The 22,815-nt window shown below is 42.0% G+C and overlaps 1 protein-coding gene across 1 annotated transcript; it reads left to right on the forward strand.

The window, feature by feature from the left end:
• Positions 1-19,988: 19,988 nt before the first annotated feature.
• LOC126309398 (uncharacterized) lies at positions 19,989-21,816 on the forward strand. Its single transcript, XM_049992105.1, has 2 exons — positions 19,989-20,304; positions 21,520-21,816. The coding sequence occupies exons 1-2, from the start codon at positions 20,014-20,016 to the stop codon at positions 21,685-21,687; spliced, it is 459 nt and encodes a 152-aa protein (XP_049848062.1). The 5' UTR covers positions 19,989-20,013; the 3' UTR covers positions 21,688-21,816.
• Positions 21,817-22,815: the final 999 nt, after the last annotated feature.

The raw sequence follows: 22,815 nt of genomic DNA on the forward strand, positions 1-22,815 counted from the left end.
ATCTTTCCGTACTGAAATAAATTCAAGAGAGAAGAAATAGCCATAATTTAAGGTGAGAAGACTGCTTTGAAATAACTACGCTTAATAATTCGCGACATGTGCTCTCTTTCTGTTTGCTGTCAAGCAATACCGGCACGTATAGAAGCGGGTGTGTCCCTGTCCTTATGGAAAATTAGGAACGCAGCCGTGTAACCTCACCAAGTGAAAAACAGCAAGGACAGAACTGTATACTTTTACAGACAACAACAAGCAAGATGAAACATAACGAGATGCCACGTCGATGTTCTAGATCAGTGGTCGCTAAACGAACGAAGCTTTTGAGCTACGGTATTGCTTTTAAATCCTGCTGTAAGCTACTTAAAGAAACTAGCACAGGAATAAGCATTAAAAAAGAAAACCTCACATTTCCTTATTGCCTATAAAATTACGTTTCTAGCAAAGACGAAATGAATTTTAATTAAACTATATATATGAAAAAATTGAATTCTATACAAGCAAGAAACTGAACTGTGGCTAGTAAGAAATTAAACATGTAAGAACAGATTTTTTATCAGACTTTAACGTTAATGAGAAAGATGCCACTCCTTTTGTCATCAACAATTTTTTTTAATGTTAGGAGAGTAGGTAGTGGCTCCTACAGTTATTCAAGTGTTCACCAATCTGTTTCTATACTTGTTTCTTTTTCCGGTATGAAATTTTTAGAATAAACGTCACACATGTATTTAGCGCTGAACATTCACTTTGAGGCCAATCTGGACCAACAGTGGGTATTTTTCTTTAGGAACGAAAGACCAAATGTTTTCGGAGCTTGAAGAAAGCGATTTTAAAGATATATCACGTTGAAAATCAGTAAGTTTCAACTCGACTGCAGAATTGTCTTCTTGAAAATCAAAATGCTCCATGATACAAGTAGAGAAGTCTTCAGCATCAGTCTCAATAAAAGGAGATTTGACACAATGTGCAACATCTGAAATGCTTTCGGAACCTTGAAAGTGTTCGTTCAGTTGACTTCTCAAATCTGAAAGCATTTCAGCGTGATGTTCCATGTAAGGAGGTGCTGAAGAGACTTGCTTGTCAAAGGTTTGTTCCAAATAAGACATTCCGATAATATCTTTGTCTTTACCTTGAAGCTGCAAGTTAAGGTTACTGTATAACTCTTCCGTCATGTCTCCAAGAAAAGCAAAGTCGTGCAGCCAAAACGGATCTTCAAGTTCATGAAGGGATCCGACTTGTTCTTTCAAAATTCTGGTAAGGCAGTAAGCAACTCTTTAAAACGTTGTAAAACTCTGCCTCTTTGCCAACTTCCGTATAAAGCAGTAGATCACCATACTGGCAATCTAGTTCATCAGTTGCTCTCCGAACAAACGTCTCTGAATTACATGCCCTCTTTATTCACTACTTTATGACTGTTTTCTTTACCCTCTTTATATTTAAAAGCTTTCACACAATAACTGATGATGTATTACACGATGGCAAGATGGAAATATCGGAGTCCTTTTATCCTGACAACACAAGGCTATGAATACCTTCTCTCCGTCTCCCATTTCAGGAGCTCCAGGCGAGGAGGAAAGCTTTGTGTCGTGCCATCATCAAGGGTACACGAGTAGGCTTTCGGCCCCGAAAGCCCATATCGATGATGTTTCGTTGAATGGTTCGCACGCTGACACTTGTTGACGGCCCAGAATTGAAATCTGCAGCAATTTGCGGAAGGGTTGCACTTCTGTCACGTTGAACGATTCTCTTCAGTCGTCGATGGACCCAGTTTTGCAGAGCGTTTTCCCGGCCGCTGGTACGCCGACTATAGCACCATGTACAAACTCACTTAAATCTTGATAACCTACCATTATAGCAGCAGTAACCGATCTGACGATTGCTCCAGACACGTGTCGTATACAGGCGTTGCCGATCGCAACGCCGTATTCTGCCTGTGTACATATCTCTGTATTTGAATACGCATGCCTATACCAGTTTCTTTGGCGCTTCAGTGTGCGTACAAGATTCGTTCATGCATGCAGCAACAGTCACATTTTGTCCTATTTCCACATTTGTTTTTGAAACACCATCTCACTTGCTTTTACGACTAACTTTTTTGGAGACCTGTTTTTAAGAAGAAAGCCAGAAAGATGAAGGCTCAATTGTTCATCCGTTTGATGAGCCTCAGGTAATGCAGTTGGACTCTATTTACTGTAATTTTCTTTTCTGGTCGTTTTTGGGACATCTAAGAGAAAAAATAAGGATTTGCTTTAAAAAGGCACGAGAGAAAATATGTTTAAATGTACAGAATGTATTTGTTGTATGAGTTTGTAACGTGCGTACAGCAAACGGTCTTGGCGGATTAAACGAGAGAACAGAATTCATCAAAATTGTTCTAGGATATTGAAATTGGATTCTTTTTCTGGTCGAAAATGTACTATTGGCAAAAGTAAAACCATTTGTAAACAGTACTGAACTCTGCCAAAAGATGACAGCACATGTCAGAAAGTCTATCTATATAGATGCATCAGAACACGCGGCAACGGAAAACTAGTGTCTAACCTCACTAATATAGAATTTATAAGCACATGGAAACTAGTCACTTTATACGAGCGCATAACGTAACTTCGCTTACCTCTCATCAAGAAAAAAATTATATATCCTTAGCACTAACTGGTGTACTCAGGGAAAAGACAGGAGTAGCTGCAGAAACCTTCGCACTACAACGCCATACAAAGGCAAGTGCTACCAACATTACGAAACTGAAAGATGGCGGGAAACGTTATTTTGATCTGAATTGTACTTATATCGAAGTTGTACCATGTTACCATGTAGATTTTTAGAAAGGTGACTTTCCTTGGATTTTAATTATCTTACCTTTTCTTTCATTATAGCAGAATCCAGTGCGAAATCCTTTTCAATCCCTGAGTAAACGATTTTAAAGTGCCATTATTCCCAACTGATGCAATTCCATAGCACAGTAAACAAACACATTTCTAAATTGGAAGTGGAGGTGGGGGTGAAATGAAAGGAAAGTGGAGGAATTACTGATGTCAGTCGCATCGGGACATTACGCGGAATCAGCGGCGATGAGTGAAAAAGTGTGCTTGATCGGGATTCGAACCTGGGATCTCCTGCTTTACTAGGCAGGTGGCTTAACCATTGCGCTGTCCGTAAAGAAAGTTTTTTGGTTATCTGTTAGTTTTATCTACTGGTGAAATACGAGTTTAAAATACAGCATTGTCATTATAAGGAATGAATTAGTATTGTTATATCAAATAAGAAGTTCTGTTTTAGTATGAGAAAATGGTCGCAATCTTTCTCGCAGTAGTTTAGTTTCAGTTTAGCATATTTTAGCTGGCTCGATTTATTCGCGCTGTGACGTAAATGAATATTCTCCACTACCGTTGTGTATCTCATGTATTCACTGCTCGATATTTAGCATTTTCTGTGTAATTAATATTTTAATGTAAGATTTTAATGGGCCAGCGAAAGGTGTGTGCTTTATAGTGTTGCTACGTAAATTTAGCGTTTCTGTTGTATTGGATAGAGCACAGATTGACTTTGGAATTGGTTTTTGAATAATAGTATGAATTTGACTTCCTGTACAGTGATCGCCCGTCAGTATTGTCTTTAAGTAAATGTGTGCACTGAGAAACTCTGTTCGCAATACTAATTTCAGTTCAACCTTTTTATAACACAACAGTAAATTCAGTTTTGAGAAAAAAGCAAGCACTCATTTTAATGCTCACGAACGGTCGAGTAAATGGACATATCCCAAGAACAGAGACCGTGCGTTCATATGAGAAACACATTTGTCTTTTAATTAGGTGAAGAAGTTCAAATGGCTCTGAGCACTATGGGACTTAACTGCCGAGGTCATCAGTCCCCTAGAACTTAGAACTACTTAAACCTAACTAATCTAAGGACATCACACACATCCATGTTCGAGGCAGGATTCGAACCTGCGATCGTAGCGGTCGCGCGGTTCCAGACTGTAGCGCCTAGAACCGCTCGGCCACCTCGGCCGGCAGGTGAAGAAGTGATCGACTCCAAATTCCAAACGAAAGTGATATGATTTTTACCTTTCGGTTGAACATGCCATGATTAGAACAAATCTAACTTAGCATCAATAGTTAAATCAAACTTACCAATTCAGAAAATGTCTAATATACGGACGAAAAAAATAGTATGCAAAATCTCACAATCAACGATGAGGCTGACAGGGCATTACCTAATTTTAGAATAGAAATTAACAATCCTCAGCTGCAGAAATTTTTATTGAAGTAATTTCTCGACCAGTTTCCGCAAATTAATTTGCATCCTCTGAAGATCATACAATTGTATAATCTTCTGAGGATGACAAATTAATTTGTAAAACTAGTCAAGCAGTTCACTTAATAAAATTCTGTCCCGTCGACGACTGGTTATTTCTATTGTTAAAAAGTGCTTCACAGCTGTTGATTGACAGCCGTGAATAAAACCTAATTCCTGGCTGACAATGGCAGTTGGGAAACAGTTGTCTTTGGGTGTGGTCTGAGCTCACTGGAACAATCCAGTGTAGCCAACCTGAGCTTTATCTCGATCTACTCAGAATGTATCCTTGACAATCACTACACTAGACAAAATAAGTTCAAATTATTTATGGAATTGCCTAATGGTGTTCAGTATCAAGTAGAAGACAATGATAATACATGTAAATAAATTGTTAAAGTCTCCAGCGTATCAACTACTGTTTATTGGTATTCGAAGAGTTACATAGTTAATCGAAACAATGGCTGATTCAATCTAAATTATAGGTACGTAATTTTTTTTAAAAGTTACGGATAGCTATAGAATGAAGCTGCCATGGCGCCTGCAGTATTCAGAAGTGTGGCCTATAATACATTTATCTTCACTACTAAATACTGAAGGCTTTCTTTAGAAGGCACTAAATGTAATTTACACTCCATAAATGGTTTCCTACCACTAAAAGACGTTTGAGGTGATTCGGAATGCGTTTTCATGTGAATAACTAGCCACTAATCTCAGTTATCGAACCGATACCCATATAAAGTCGTGTCACAACACTAGATGTGGCGTCAGTTAACACACAGTTTGATGTTACATGAAGGATCTCATTGTTTTCATTACTAACAAATGGATATTCACAACGTCTCACTGGACTACCTGCGTCTCTGGTGTGCAGACGTCTTCAGTCACTTTTAAGATTTCTTACTTTTTTACGATTGTTTAAGGGATGCTCCATGCAATCTAGAAGTAGGAACTGGGAGGGATGATTAGTATTTGTAACGTAAACATATGTATTTTACAAAAAAGAGTTGATCAGATGTACTACGATAGGAGGGAAATATATCCTGAGTGGAGTGACTAGTCCAGAATTCGCTGTACGCGATGGAAAGTTGTATTACTATAACGGCTTTTATTCCCGGCATAGTGCCTCTGATTTATCAGATAAGCTATATCTGATGATACATAGGTTTCTAGTTGTTCACTGTCTAACAGTATATTTTCCTTACATTTCTAGAATGGGGGCGATTTGTAGTAGAATCAACTCCAGAATAAAATGAGTCTGTGTTCGGCTGTGGCCATCTTATGTTGTGTGTATAGTTATTTTAATTATGAAATGCCGATATCAATGTGTTCCACGATCCTACACATGCTTAATTTGTGATATGACAGGATACAAACCGAGGATGGCGGAGATATTGAATTGTGAAGCTGAAGACCCGAATATAGTAACATAGTCTTACCGAAAACTGTCGTTTGAATAAGTACTTCACCAACGATCTTGGCTGTTTGGAGCTTTTCCGGTGTTCATCTGATAGTATGATACTGTTGTCATGAATAGATAAATAGTTACAGAATGTAACTAGTGCAAGGGAGACTTTTTATTTTGTGAAAACAGGCAAATAACTGAATTATCAATTTCGTTTGTATACAAAATCAGATAGGAGCAAATTTCGCAATGTATCTATTTTTCGATGTATCCTTCTTTTTCTTACGTTCCGCTTCGTCGGGGAGTGTAATGTCCTACCTAAAAATGTCATCAAACAAATGGTTGTCATAACGTGATTGTACGATTTTCTTTACGTGTAGTGTCTCCGGAAGGTGAATGCTCCTAGAACTACTACAGTTCGGAGCAGCTCTTGACTGAGATGTCTTCAGACGTTGTACTGGCGTTAGGAGCGCAAGACAAGTACATGAAAGGAGTTTTTGGAGAATAGTATACAGTCGTCTGTGATGAGTCCCGAGTGCTTTGTTTGCAACGGAATTATGAATACGTTGCTGTATAAAATTCCAGTACAAACCGAAGAGGAACTGCTTGGTATGGTCATAAGCTTCCAGTATGATTAAACAAAAATATATATGAGAGACTGTGGCGAAGTTTCGTGTGATTTTCTCCCCTACCTTGCATAACCATAAAAAAAAAATAGACTGGTTGTAGTTCTCCATTCGGTATGACGTTTTCACAGTTCAAGTCTGCTTCAGACTAAAGTCAATAAGATGTAATTGTGTGTGTGAGCATGTGCATGTGTCTGCGTAAGTATCCATGTTCATAAATTTCGGTGATTTTTTGTCTAAAACCACAAAATTTCTATGGTTGCCTGTATTAATTTTTAAATAATAATAGTGCATCGGCGACTGGGGTGGCGCTACAGCCTGGAACCGCGCGACCGCTACGGTCGCAGGTTCGAATCCTGCCTCGGGCATGGATGTGTGTGATGTTCTTAGGTTAGTTAGGTTGAAGTAGTTCTAAGTTCTAGGGGGCTGATGACCTCAGAAGTTAAGTCCCATAGTGCTCAGAGCCATTTGAACCAGTTTTTGAATAGCGCATCGTCGGTTTTCTTCTGTACTTTTCGCCAGTGAAAATTAGGAGTATAAATCACAATTACTGTTAGAAATAACCCTTCATCATGGATTACTTTATATGTCTGCAAAACAGAGTCAGAACTGGACTTTCGATGTGGTCAGTCAAAGTTTAACAATGCTGATTGATTTGCTTATTTGAACTGATGTCTTTCTAAAAGGGTAAACGGAAATGTGACCTTATTTTGTAGACATGCAAAGCCATAAAAATTAGTAAAAGAAATAAGTGAAATATTGTTTTAAACATTGTCCTGTATTCCTTGACCAAATTGCACACGAAAATAATTATTTTTAATGCTGATTTATAAGAAGTGCGGCATGAAGGTTTACTGCACTACATAAGTAGCTGTAATCTCATATTTACTACATATATCACAGTACGTGACATATGTAACTAGTAGGCAAACAACATGACGTCACTGAGGATAAGGTCTGGCCATTAAAATTGCTACCCCAATAAAGAAATGCAGATGATAAACGGGTATTCATTGGACTAATACATTATACTAGAACTGACATGTGATTACATTTTCACGCAATTTGGATGCATAGATCCTGAGAAATCAGTACCCAGAACAACCGTCTCTGGCTGTAATAACGGCCTTTATACGCCTGGGCATTGAGTAGAACAGAGCTTGGAAGGCGTGTAAAGGTACAGATGCCCATGCAACTTCAACACCATACCACAATTCATCAAGAGTAGTGACTGGCGTCTTGTGCTCGGCCACCATTGACCAGACGTTTTCAGTTGGTGAGAGATCTGGAGAATGTGTTGGCCAGGGCAGCAGTCGAACATTTTCTGTATCCAGAAAGGCCCCTACAGGACCTACAACATGCGATCCTGCATTATCCTGCTGAAATGTAGGGTTTCACAGGGATCGAATGTAGGGTAGAGCCATCGGTCGTAATACATCTGAAATGTAACGTCCACTGTTCAAAGTGGCGTCGATGCGAACAAGAGGTGACCGAGACGTGTAACCAATGGCACTCCATACCATCACGCCGGGTGAAACGCCAGTATGGCGATGACGAATACACGATTGCAATGTGCGTTCACACGGATGCGACTATCGTGATGCTGTAAACAGAACCTGGATTCATCCTAAAAAATGATGTTTTGCCATTCGTGCACCCAGATTCCTCATTGAGTACACCACAGCAGGCGCTCCTGTCTGTGATGGAGCGTCAAGGGTAGCTGCAGCTATGACCTCCGAGCTGATAGTCTGTGCTGCTGCAAACGTCGTCGAACTGTTCGTGCAGATGGTTGTTGTCTTGCAAACGTCCCCATCTGTTGACTCAGGGATCGAGACGTGGCTGCACGATCCGTTGCAACCATGCGGATAAGATGCCTGCCATCTCGACTGCTAGTGATACGAGGCCGTTGGGATCCAGCACGGCATTCCGTATTACCCTCCTGAACCCACCGATTCTGCTAACAGACATAGGATCTCGACCAACGCGAGGAGCAATGTCGCGATATGATAAACCGCAATCGTGATAGGCTACAATCCGACCTTTATCAAAGTCGGAAACGTGATGGTACGCATTTCTCCTCCTTACACAAGGCATCACAACGACGTTTCACCAGGCAACGCCAGTCAACTGCTGTTTGTGTATGAGAAATCGGTTGAAAACTTTCCTCATGTCAGCACGTTGTAGGTGTCGCTACCGGCACCAACCTTGCGTGAATCCTCTGAAAAGCAAATCATTTCCATATCACAGCATCTTCTTCCTGTCGGTTAAATTTCGCGTCTGTAGCACGTCATCTTCGCGCTGTAGCAACTTTAATGGCTAGTAGTGTAGTGTGTATTCGTTATCGAGTGACGATCGTTTCATGGGACTCGGTACCGTTTCGTTACAGGCTGAAACGTTTCGTTACAGGGTGAAACGTATCGTTACTCACTTGTTTTCTTGCCAGCACGCAGTTCGTACCCTGCTCCGACCAAGCTTATTGTTTACTTATTCTTCCAATTTGTTCGGCTTAGCGCACTCGAAGATACGGAAACGTTCCTTTCCTCGCATGTCTTTTTCCCCCCAACATTTGACCCGACTCGGTAGTTTCCATGTTCCTCCAGTTTTTTGTTATCATAGGGTCGAGTGGTCTGTGAACTAAACTGCAGAATGCGTTTTTCACTCGTCGTGGTTTCTTTGCCAGAGTCAGTGTTCGGCTCGGGAGGAACCGGCAGTATTCGTAATCCGCAAACTCCTTGCTGTTCACACATTACTCTCTCCGCTGTACAACAGACCACTGGCTTTTCACGAGCTGATGACGACGGTTTTCTACGGCTAAGTGGCAGGGAAGCGGCTGCTGGTGCCCGACGAGCTCACAGCCTGTCGCCGTGCCTTTGCCACTGTAGTGGTCGGCCGCCGTACGGCGGAATTGCCGTTGAAGACTTATGTGAGGCAGTGTCATGCCCATTGAGTTTGGAATTATCTTGATATGACAACTAATCTTGTGACTTCAGATGTTAGCATTAATGTAAGTACATACCGTTCATTACTATGTAGAAGCGCCGGCCGCTGTGACCGAGTGGTTCGAGGGGCTTCAGTCGGCAACCGCTCTGTTGCTAGGGTCGCAGGTTCGAATCCTGTCTCGGGCATGGATGTGTGTGATGTCCTTAGGTTATTTAGGTTAAAGTAGCTCTAAGTCTAAGGGACTGATGACCTCAGATGTTAAGTCACATAGTGCTTAGAGCCATTTGAACCATTTGAACTACGTAGGAGCAAAAAATCTGTTTACGATATAGACGTAACGGATCCACGAACACGGTCATACCCATTACTTGATAGGTTAGCAAAAAAGTTGTTATATGTAAATGTCTACATCAGTAACGAATATGAGGAATGAATGTAAGGAATAATGAAATAGTGATGGGTATGTGTCTCAACAATGCCGAATACATGCGACACAAAATTTAGTACTTTACAGTCCTGCTGGGCATGTAGGAGCGATCCCGCAAATTTTTTCTTGTGTTAATATCTTGCAGCTAGTCGCTACGCTGAAGAGGGGTTAACGTATGAAAACCCAGTGTATTTCGGCAGATTTTCAGAAACTTCCAAACGCAAAGTTCAGCAGCACACGTGGGCGACGGCGCAGAATGTTCCAGGAACACAGTCGAACCGGAAGTGAGGCGAGAAGGCGAGAAGTGTTTGTTTTGTTGGCGGCAGACCTCTGCAGCACGTCGCGTGATGAGCCTCACGTCTTCGCTAACACCACTACCAGCTCGAGGTCCGTATTCTATTATATTCAAGCATAAGGTATGAAGGGAATAATGTCACATCATATCCAAGTCAAATTCCCATCTCTTGTTTCTTCCATTAAATACACGTTTAATTTTAATTTAAAATATCTCCACAACCTATTATGTATCTTATTTACTACCATTATCTAAGTTACCAACAAGTTATACAAAATTGTGTGTGTGTGCATTTGAACACCTTTTTTTAATTTTTCTTTTTGTAAAATTTTCAACAAAGAAATGTGCTTGTAATGAATCTGATTTTGTATGATATAACATGTAAAATAACACAATGTACGACCTGCTATATAACACCAGGCAGCAGGTCTTTACTTGAGAAATAAATAAATAAATCTTCTCTCTCTCTCTCTCTCTCTCTCTCTCTCTCTCTCTCTCTCTCTCTGTGTGTGTGTGTGTGTGTGTGTGTGTGTGTGTGTGTGTGTGTGTGTGTGTGTGGGTGTGTGTGTGTGAGTGGGTGATATCTTATGGGACTTAACTGCTAAGGTCATCAGTCCCTAGTCTTACACACTACTTAAATTATCCTAAGGACAAACACACACACCGATTCCCGAGGGAGTACTCGAACCTCCGCCGGGACCAGCCACACAGTCCATGACTGCAGCGTGTGTGTGTCCATCAAACAGTAATCCATCTCTATACTGAATGAGAAATAAAAAGCCTCTGGTATAACTGCATTCTATGAAATAAACAACCGTATAGGTCAGCTTCTCCATACGAATAGTTCGTACTTTTTAACTATGATTAATTTGTTTTTAAACATTAATTTCATTTGACAATTAGAGAAGAACTGATGGACGAGAGACAATGATTGTGACGTATTAAGAGGCCTTGTCTGTTGAGGCACTTTGGTAATATGCATGCAGAATGAATAGGAATAGAACAACTACTATAAAACTCCACAGAATTAATGCTGTCACCTTACAGCACATATTAAAAGGAGCGACTAAATGGACTGGGGATATCCATAAAGCTCACCGTTGGAGGCTGCTCAGAATATCATTAGTGGCTGCGTGGACCGTACAGCGGTACTGTAGGTACCTCAGCATACACAAGACTGTGTCTGATGTGTCAGAGCGTGACCACGTTAATCAGGCATCAGGCCGTAGACTCATTCGTATTTTGGGGTGGAGCTGCTGAGATTTTGGCAGAAGATAACACGGAAACTTTTCGTCCCACATTACACACGTCATACAACCAGCGTCATATTCAAAAGCTTAAGAGCTAGTCAATGCGCAAGATTATATGGGTAGATCACGTAACTAATCAGACCGAACTGAATGAAAATGGGGAGAAAAGAAGTTTATGGTGTGACCTACCTACAAGAAGGGATCGGTCGGCACGACACATTCTAAGACATTAAGGAATAATCAGTTTAATATTGGAGGAAGTGGAGGGAGGAGGGAGGGAGGGGGGGAGAGAGGAGGAGAAGAGATGAATACAGTTAGCAGATTTAAATGGACATAAGTTACAGTAGTTATTCAGAGATGAAGAGACTTGCACAGGATAGAGTAGCATGGAGAGCTGCATGGAATCAGCATTCAGACTGTAGACTACAACAACAACATCAAAAGCAAAAGATAGTGTGCTCTGCAGGAATATTCGATAAGTTTGTGTGATAGTGCATGTTTGCCTGAACCAGTGGTCGTTGATAGTGAACTATTTGTGATGGTAATATTAAACCATTACTTGTAAAACTGCTCTGATTGGTCATTACAAGAATTGATACGTAGTCGTTCTTACAGAACAAAGCTGTAATATACATAGTGATTCTCACCCATAAATCGTTTGTGCCGAAAACTGAAACAGCATTTTATACGTTCACTGACACTGAGGTCGGCAACAGTACCTGTTGCTACAGGAAAATGGTTTGTCGCTTTGTACAAAATGCCCACTTTTCATTAATGTACTTAAATTTTCCACCAGGAATTCTGAAGGGTCGCAACAGAAAAATGGAGAGATAACACTGTCAGTCTCGCCTTCAACGGATTTCTGATGGTTCCAATGGCGATTTCTGTGTCTATTTTAAAGCATACTCGCAAGTCTTTATTTCAAACATTGTCCAAATTTTCTTGACCAGCAACTCTTCCTCCCTTAAGTGCCTATAAGGTATGTGATGTCACGATGAGAATAAACTACAGCCAGTCAAATTTCGAAAGTAATTTAGGGCCAAAGACTATCGTGAGACGACGGCATATTCATACAACTCTCCACGTCAGTCTATCCTCTGTAAGCCTCTTCATCTCTGTACAATTATTATGACCTAAATTAATTTTGTATTGCTTACCATCTTCAGCCTTGCTCTCCCTCTACAATTTTGACCTCCTACGCTTTCCTCGATTACCGGACTGGCAGTTCCTTAATGCCCCTGCATGTGTCCTATTACTAGATACCTTCTTTTAGTAGTGCTATAAATTTATTTCCCATTTCGATTAATTAGTTCCTCTTTCGTTATTCTATCGTACCGTCTAGTCTTCACCATTCTTTTGTCGCATCACCTTTCAAAAGCTTCTATCCTCTTCTTGAATGATCTGCTTAAGGTCGACGTTTCACTCCCGCACAAGGTAACATTCCTGACAAATACCTCCCGAAACGTCTACCTACCACTTAAAATTTATTAGATATTAGCAAATTCCTCATTCTGACAAATGCTTTACTTGCTATTGCCAGTCTACATTGTACATCCTCCGTACTTCGACTATCATCAGTTATTTTGGTGCCCAAAATTGCAAAACTCATCTACTACTTGAAGTGTTGTAAGTGGGCTGTTTAGGTTTTCTTATTGGTAACGCCTCTTAGCGCTCGGTATGAAAAATCACTGGCTGTGCTGTGCGCAGTCTGTGTTTAGTTTGCATTGTTGTCTGCCATTGTAGTGTCGGGCAGCGGCAGCTGGATGCTAACAGCGCGTAGCGTTGCGCAGTTGGAGGTGAGCCGCCAGCAGTGGTGGACGTGGGGAGAGAGATGGCGGAGTTTTGAAATTTGTAAGAATTGGTGTCATGAACTGCTATATATATTATGACTAGTGAGGTAAATACATTGTTTGTTCTCTATCAAAATCTTTCATTTGCTAACTATGCCTGTCAGTAGTTAGTGCCTTCAGTAGTTTGAATCTTTTATTTAGCTGCCAGTAGTGGTGCTCGCTGTATTGCAGTAGCTTGAGTAACGAAGATTTTTGTGAGGTAAGTGATTTGTGAAACGTATAGGTTAATGTGAGTCAGGGCCATTCTTTCGTAGGGATTTTTGAAAGTCAGATTGCGTTGCGCTAAAAATATTGTGTGTCAGCTTAAGCACAGTCGTGTATAATTGTTCAAAGAGGACGTTTCACATAGACCAGTCTTGTATAAATTGTTCAAAGGGGACGTTTCAGTGTCTCATCCTCTGAAACAATTTTCTCTGCATCGCCAGATTATATTCGACTATATTCCATTACTCTTGTTTTTCAAAAAATGGTTCAAATGGCTCTGAGCACTATGGAACTCAACTTCTGAGGTCATCAGTCCCCTAGAACTTAGAACTACTTAAACCTAACTAACCCAAGGACACCACACACATCCATGCCCGAAGCAGGATTCGAACCTGCGACCGTAGCGGTCTCGCGGTTCCAGACTGCAGCGCCTAGAACCACACGGCCACTCCGGACGGCTGTTTTTCCTATTGTTGATGTTCATCTTATAAACTCTTCTGAAGGCACTATCCACTCCTTTAAAATGATCTTTAGGTCCTTTTCTATCTCTAGCAGTATTACACTGTCATGGCAAACATCAAAGTTTTCATTTCTTTTCGCTGCACTTTAATTCCCTTTCGAAATTTCTCCCTGGTTTTCTTTATTATTTTCTCTGTATGCTGTTTGATTAATACTGTCACTCATTTCTCAACTATGAACTTCCCTTTTCATATCCTTCGACTCTTATAACTGTAGTAAGGTTTATGTACGAGTTGTAAATAGCCTTTCGTTCCCCATATATATATATATATATATATATATATATATATATATATATATATATATATATATATATTCTAAGATAAGTCGTAGGGTCAGTATTGAGTAGTGTGTTTCCACATCTCTCGAGACAAAAGCTGGTCTTTCTCGACATCGACTTCTACCAGTTTCTCCATTATGCTGTAAATAATTCGTGTCATTATACTGCAATAGTGACGTACTATACTAATGGTACCGTCTTGTCAAACTAATGGTACGGTCTTTCAGCACCTACCTCCTTTGCAAAAAGAATTATTACATTCTACTTGAAGTCTGAGGATACGAGTTCTATATTACTCATATATTTTGCACAAATGGAATAGCTTTGTCGTAGGTGGTTATCTCAAGGATTATTAGTTTCTTCATCTTCGGAGGGTGCTGATTCCGGAACGGAATGATCAATTAAGGAAAATCCGCTCCAGTTGGTAGTAAGAACTTCATTAAGTGCAAGACAGTTTCGCCTTTTACAGCAGACCATTCTCAAGTAGAACTGAAGATTACGCTGTAGAGAAGCAACGTCAATTGACTATTCCGTAAACGGTCTTGAGTTTAATAAAGTTCTTATTAGCAACTGGAGCGGCTTTTTATTAATCTCTCAAGGATCTTAATAATTCTGAACGAATGTCATCTACTTCGAAAGCCTTCTGTCCATTTACGTCTTCCAGCTGTCTGTCATATTTCTCTCGCAGTAGCTGGCCGGAGTGGCCGTGCGGTTCTAGGCGCTACAGTCTAGACCCGAGCGGCCGCTACGGTCGCAGGTTCGAATCCTGCCTCGGGCATGGATGTGTGTGATGTCCTTAGGTTAGTTAGGTTTAAGTAGTTCTAAGTTCTAGGCGACTGATGACCTCAGAAGTTAAGTCGCATAGTGCTCAGAGGCCTTTTTTCTCTCGCAGTATATCTGTCATCTCATCTTCATCAAGGTACTGTTCGTTTAACTTACACAGCCCTTCTCTAAACATTTTTCACATGTCAGCCGTCCCTTCTTTACTTATTTACTGATTTTGCCGTTTAAATTCTTGACATTCACACAGCTATTTCTCTTTTCCCCAAAGATATATTTAATTTTCCTATAGTTGGCATCTATCTACCCCCAGTCATCTATGCTTCTACAGCTTTGTGTTTGTCCTGTAGTCATTCTTCTTAGCCATTTTGCACTTCCTGTCAGTCTCATTTTTAGAGGTCTTATATTCCCTTTGACCTGCTTCATTTTTATGTTTTCTCCTTTCGACAGTTACATTCAGAACTTCATGTGTAATACACGGATTTCTACTGAGCCTTGTGTTTCAGCCTTTCTGATCCTCTGCCACCTTCAGAATTTCATCTCTCAAAACTATACATTCGTTTTCTGTTTTATTCAGTACGCCTGTCTCAGTCGATAGTTGCTTAATGGTACCTTTGAAACTTTGAACGACTTCTGGTCCTTTCAGTTTATCCAACTCCTCATTCTTTAACTTGCTAAGCTTTCACAATGTCTTAGTTAAATCTGCAGTTCATAACCAATAAATTACGGTCTGAGACCACATCTGTCCCGGGAAATACACTGAAGCGCCAAAGAAACTGGTATAGGCATGCGTATTCAAATACAGAGATACGTAAAGAGGCAGAATATGCCGCTGCGGTCGCCAAGGCCTATGTATGACAAGGATCTGGCGAAGTCGTTAGGTCGGTTACTGCTGCTACAATGGCAAGTTATCAAGAAGTGGGTTTGAACGTGGTGTTGTAGCCGGTGCACGAGCGATGGGACACAGCATCTCAGAGACAGCGATGAAGTCAGGATTTTCCCTACGACCACTGCACGAGTGTAGCGTGAATATCAGGAATCCGGTAAAACATCACATCTCCGACTTCGCTGCGGCCAGAGAAAGATCCTGCAAGAACGGGAGCTACGACGACTGAAGAGAATCGCTTAACGTGGCAGAAGCGCAATCCTTCAGCAATCTACTGCAGATTTCAATGCTGTAAGTGTCAGCGTGCCAACCATTCAACGATACATTGCCAATATGGGCCTTCAGAGCCGAAGGCTCACTCGTGTACCCGTGATGACTACACGACACAAATCTTTACGCCTCGCCTGGTCCCGTCAACACCGACATGACTGGAAACATGTTATTTGTTCGGACGAGTCTCGTTCCAAATTGTAACGAGCGGATGGACATGTATGTGTATGGAGACGACCTCTTGAATCGTTGGACCCTGCGTGTTAGCAGGGGACTGTTCAAGCTGATGGAAGCTCTGTAATGGCGTGGGGTGTGTGAAGTTGAAGTGATACGGACCCCTAACACGTTTAGATACGACTTTGACAGGTGACAAGTACGTAAGCGTCCTGTCTGATCACCTGCATCCATTGATGTTCATTGTGGATTACGACGAACTTGGCAATTCCAGCAAGACAATGCGACACGCCACACGTCCAAGAATTGCTAGAGTGACTCCAGGAACACTTTTCTCAGTTTAAACACTTCCGCTGGCCATCAAACTCATCATCATTATTGAGCTTATCTGGGATGAAATGATAATTAAACCGAAACCCTTAGCTGCCGACAGGTGCTGATGATCAATGGGAACAGCTGAAGATGTGTGCCCCGACCGGGACTCGAACCCGGGATCCCCTGGTTACATGGCAGACGCTCTATCCATCTGTGCCACCGAGGGCACAGAGGATAGCGCTACTGCAGGGACTTATCCCTTGAACGCCTCCAGCGAGACCCACATTTCCAACTGTCCACAACCTACATTCGTAGTACTCCTAATAGATATTTGCCCATTCACTCATTACTCGCGCCAGACTAAGCTGACGAGTCCCGTAAGAGTTCGGGCAAAGAGTGTGCATTCGCGCAGAACAAGGTCAATGGCCAGGTAGCCTTTAACCATTAGTGAATCTGTTCTTTCGGGAACAGATACCATCTTCATATAGTGACTCGTCAGTCATCAATACTTACAGAACAACATGAGCAGGTCGAACAGGCGTGGCATGTCGTATCCCAGGACAGTATTCACCTTGTGTATGATCGACTGGATACCAAAGTCAGTGCCTGCATTTACGCCCGTGGAGGCTACACCACTTACTAATATGGGAGCTTCAGAACCGTTACTGCTATTGATCTGCAAAAGTAATCATTTCGTGTACTCCATATACATAAATACTGAGTGAATTTGAAACCTCTAAAAGGGCGTACTAACGTCTTTCCTGTCAGTGTATGTATATCTAGTACCTATAGAAGAACACATGGATACATGAAAATGGCATAAATAACAACTGTTGAAAAAATACAACACGTATTTGGAAATAATTAGGTACTTTAAATGAGCTGCCAAAACTCATTACACATCTACTAACAAAAACGTATATTTAAAAAATTTCCTTTGTTTTGCAGACTACTTATGATATCTAGCATGAAGAGGCGAAAAATGTTGGATAGACACAAAAAGAACATGCAGTTACAGAAGACGGATTTTTTCTTATCTTTATGATAAAGTTTAACTAATGGATAGGTACTAAATCAGATGAAGGATGAAAGACATTTGTGGCACAACTAAAAGAAGGGATCAGTTGATAGGACACGAAGGAAGAGTCAATCTGGCAACGAAGGGAAGTATAGGGAGTAGAAACTGTAGAGGAGGACCTAGGCATGAATGCAGTAAGCAGGTTTAAAGTGGTGTAGGTAGACAGCTACATCAAACCTGTATTTGGGCTGAAAGCCACAACAACAATAACAACAAGAGCACCGAAGACATGTATCCGCGAACATACAAAAAGTTAAATACATAATTTTATTTTTGCGAATTGGTGATTCAGACTTCGTCATTACCCCTGGTATGTTTGTAATCATAGATTTTTCACGGGCTTACGCTTCACGTTGCGAAGCCACAACGACTGTCCTGCACGGTTCGAAACGCAAAGAGACAGGAAAATAAAATTAATTCTGAAATTTTCAGTGACATAACAGCGTTACTTACTAAATTCTGATTGATACTAAGCGCAGACCTGTTTGTCTAATAATTAAAAAGTTATCAAATTAATTTAATCAGTTTATGCACCAAGACCAATTTCTACCGTCAGTGGGCGCCATCAGTAAGTTGCTTGCATAGAGGACTATCGGTTGGAAGAGACATAGCAATTTTCCGCTCTTCAGTTAATCTAGTAAATTTGTAAGATGGCGAAAATTCTCTGAGTTTAGACCGTTACAGTCAAACGTATCCAATGGCCACACCAACACTTGAGAACACCAGTGTTTTACCATTTCCGAGAGTCGGCATGAAAACCGGCCTCCCAACTTACCCGTCAAACGGCCGCGCCACCCTGCTGGTCTGGAGCGACAGTAAAGTTACCTGCGCCCCCGCGATAATGATGGCTGGGGGGACCTTCCAGCACCAGAAGCACACTAAGGCCGGAGCCGTAGTGTACACGGAGAGACGCCCTCCAGTCCCCATTCGAGTGTAGTCAGTTTCAGATGTCAGGCGTATCCCTTCGCGGATGTGTGACTCATGGAGGTTACCGCCGTCTTAGAATGTTTAAGCTGCTTACCATGCGTGGGAACCTCTGCGTATGACGACCGGGTAGTATGGGACAAGATGGTTTGTTGTAGAAAGCGAGGAGCAACTACAGTGGTAGCTAACGGGCAAACACGCCGCTTGTAGCGCACGTGTTCGGTATCACGAAAGTCTTCGCTGTGCTTCTGCCCTCGGACTCCTTTCGGATCTCATGGTTTGCAACACTCCTCTTTCGTGGATTATCTCTTACACTGTTCGCTCCCGGTAGCTGAGTGGTCAGTGCGACAGAATGTCAATCCTAAGGGGCCAGGATCGATTACCGGCTGGGTCCGAGATTTTCTCTGCTCATGGACTCTGTTGTCCTCATCATTATCATTTCAGCCCCATCGAAGTGCAAGTCGCCAAAGTGGCGTCAAATCGAAAGACTTGCACCCGGCGAACGGTCTGCCCGACGAGAGGCCCTAGTCACACGACATTTACATTTATCTCTTGCAATCATTTATTGCCCTCTCTCGGGACTGGGCTCAACTATCGGTCGTTTTCAACGCGTATTTGGTTCGGGGTTATTTGGGGGAGGGGACTAAACAGCAAGGTCACCGGTTTCATCGGATTAAAGAAGGATAGGGAAGGAAGTCGGCCGTGCCCTTTCACAGGAACCATCCGGGCATTTACTGGGGCGTATCTGGTGTATTTTTCTTGGTTAATTATCTGACCTACAGCAAGTCTGCAGCTCGCCAAGGCACTCAAAATCTGTCAGTGGGCTACCAATAACGCATAACAGGGCTACCTCTAATTTGTGTTCTTATTTAATTTGAATATATTCAAGTTAACTTCATTTATTGTCTTTCATTGACTTTAGCTTTCCCCCGCCCCAGTTGTATCAATTATATCATTAACTCTGCGAAATACAGTTGTAGTGTGTCATAAAGACAGATGCCTTCACTTTCCAAGGACAGCAAGTTTATTGTGTGAATGATCCTGTCTGGCTGTTAGGAAAAAAAACATTAATCAATCAATCATTTGTGTTATTCAATGCACTGCGGACGTGGCGACAGCTAATATCAATCGTACAACCTTAAATTCTCCAGTCGCTACTAGTTAGTAATTAGTATTTTACATACTTATTAAGGACAGCGACAGTAGTAACGCAACCAGGCGAGAGCTGCTGCTCTAGCATTAAATGACTTGATGACTAGAGACGCTCGTTTCTCGGGACTGCATACAGGACCGTGTAGTAAACGTTTTATTTCCATTTCGGGATTCGCAAATCCAGCGTCGCGTTATTTCTGGAAAGCGGAGCGTGTGGTATGTTTATGCAGTGACTGCCGCCGGGGGCTTGCCCGCTGACGAAACACGTCAGACCGCGCCGTACTTAAGATGTGGGCCGTGGCGGGAGGATCCAGTCCGCTCCGCACGGCGCTACCAGAGACACGCAGCACGATGAGTGACGCACGCAGAGTCCTCCTTTTCGTCGCAGCGGCAGCCGCAGTGGCCACTGGCCTCCCATTGGTGGTGCCGGCTCCCGGCTTCGGGTGGGTGCTGCCGCATCCAGCCCATTTAGCGGGACGGCCCCCGCTGTCGCCTTCACCTCTGCCGCCCCACACCGTGTTCGTCCTCGTACGCGGTTACCCTGCTGCTGTACCACGCCCACAAGCAGCCGGAACTTCTCTGGTGCAGACAGCAATTACTGCAGGCTCGCAGAATGCGGTGGCCAAGAATCGTCAGCCGGAGGTGAGTAACGTCCATGTACATGTACAGTCCATGTTCCATCTGTATAAAATATTTTGCTTTAGAAGTGCTCTAGTATAAACTTGACTCCAGTAGCAGTTTTCGCCATTCTTCATTTCCGACAAGTTTTGTTTACGGTGAAACAAACTCCCGGGTTATGTAAGTCTGCAGGCTTTAGTGGCCGTTGTCACTGAAGTTAGAATCTTCTGGGTTATTAGGCAGCGTCATATTCCTTTAAAATGATCGATGTTTCGACCGCTCTGCTGGGATCCTGAGGAAGATCCCAGCAGAGGGGTCGAAACGTCGATTATTTTAGAAGAAATATGACGCGGCCTAATAACCCAGACGATTCTAACTTCAGAAACTCCCGGATACATTCAGTATTTCTCAGTAATCTTACTTACGTTCTCCCAGAACGACTACGTTAAATTAGTGTCTGTTCTACTACTTTCCTATTATATTACGAATACGTATTAAGCTCTAGTACTCTCCATAAGAACCTGACGTTACAATTGTTTTATTTGAGCAGTTTCCTTGATGGTAGAGTAGTTTGTAGATGTTGAATGTAATTTATATAGTACCTTTTAATTCAGGTATTGTGAATGTAATGTCACGTACGTGATGAAAGAATTTACGCATTGGAGCGTTCTTTTGAACGCTGCAAATTCTTTCTATATCTTTGTTATTTCAGTAGTGCTTATTACTTGAGATCGCTACTTCATTACAATAAGCAGTCTGGAGTAACATTTATATGTTTCAGAATATCTTATGGTCATTTATAGGATTCCACAGAAAATCGAGAAAAAAACATTCGCTAGAATCTTCCACAACGCGAACTAGAGAATTAGGAAACACTCACCAGGTACTTTGTTCAATTTATTCGGCACTTACAGTTTGCGATCCTGACTGCACAATTTATTCTTTTCTTTATAAGTAAAATTTTCTTTATAGTAGCAATTATGAGGCAACTCCAAATCAAGCAACAACAAAAAAATTTACTAAATCGGATTCAGAAATGTACTTCCACGGCACCGCTTTACCAAACTATTACAGCTACTTGAAAAGTGCAACTTCAAACTAGACTCTCAGCAATACGGAAGAAGTAGTGACTGACATTTTCTCATAACTATAGGTTACTATGAACTAGTGTGAATTGAGGGTAGGTTTATGAGTCTAGAAGACGGGACTCTCTGCTTAATTGAAATGCTTTCCTCGCAGGATGCTACGACGGTGCCAACCACAAGGGCTACTACGGTATCCCCTACAACTCCCACGGACACCACGACGCGGCAGCAGGGCCTGCTGAGCTTCATCAACGTGCCGGACATCCCGTGTCCTGAGGGACAGAGGCGGGACCCAGCGGGAAACTGCCGGGACGAGTGGTAGGCGAGCGGTTTCTGGAATCGAGGACTCCGATCTGTCGCTGGACTGCTGGTGAAATGTGACAAATGCAGTTAGACTGTGCTGTGGCCTACCAGAAGTTTACGCTGATTGCAGTTATTATAAGATACTGACTGGCTGTGTTACTGTAGTTTCTTTGTTGGTCTTTTAAAAATGTATTTATTTATTTATTTATTTAATTTATTTATCTGTAAACTGAACTCTAAATAAAGACTTTACTTTGAGCTTTAGAGAGTTATTGAAAAGCAGCTTCTTCAAAATGCCAGACTGACACTATAAGCCTCATGAATGATGCACTGTGATTTCTTACGTTTCTTATTCTGAAAACATTTTCATTACCCACTCGATTAACATTGCTGTTAACACACTGGGTTGTCAGAGAGAGGGAAATTTTTGCGGAATCCATACGTGGTTTGGTACACTGGCCACATGGCGTGTGGCTCAGAAATGGTTCAAATGGCTCGAAGCACTATGGGACTGAGCATCTAAGGTCATCATTCCCCTAGACTTAGAACTACTTAAACCTAACTAACCTAAGGACATCACACACATCCAGGCAGGATTCACGCACATCCGAGGCAGGATTCGAACCAACGACCGTAGAGGTCGTGCGGTTCCCCACTGAAGCGCCTAGAACCGCTCGGCCACAGCGGCCGGCTTGGCGTGTGGCATTTAGCAGTTTTGTCATACCCTTTAGGGGAATTCTGAGATTACTTTCCACCTTTGCCTCTTCTAGAAAAAGCAAACATTTTAGATGAAGTAGAGAATGGGGAACTAAAGGGAAGGGATGGGTGGGAAACCGTGACTTCCAGCCGCACACGGCATTGTCGTAATGCAAACATTTTAAACTTGTAAAACGTACGAAGAGGTTGGAATCTACTTGTCTAAGCAACGTGATGTTGTGCAGGAAGGAAATACTTCTGGCCGTAGAATCAACGAGCAAACACTCATCATAAAGGATCCTGAAATAATAGGACATAAAATGGAAGAATGAGTAGTGTGTTTTAGGAAGGGTGAAATACCACGAGACCTGCTAGTGTGTACACCTTAACGCACAGCGCGCTGGTTTCCCAGCCAGGACACTAAAACAGACCGCATCGTATACATCCGGTT

The sequence above is a fragment of the Schistocerca gregaria genome, chromosome 1, assembly GCF_023897955.1.
Source record: "Schistocerca gregaria isolate iqSchGreg1 chromosome 1, iqSchGreg1.2, whole genome shotgun sequence".
Taxonomy (NCBI): Eukaryota; Metazoa; Arthropoda; class Insecta; order Orthoptera; family Acrididae; genus Schistocerca; species Schistocerca gregaria.

Bases quoted from the DNA above. Each gene is read 5' to 3' on its own strand.
- LOC126309398 (XM_049992105.1), top strand. From the start codon at position 20,014: ATGAGTGACGCACGCAGAGTCCTCCTTTTCGTCGCAGCGGCAGCCGCA. The intron at 20,305-21,519 runs GTGAGTAACGTC...CTTTCCTCGCAG, and splicing joins CCAAGAATCGTCAGCCGGAG to GATGCTACGACGGTGCCAAC.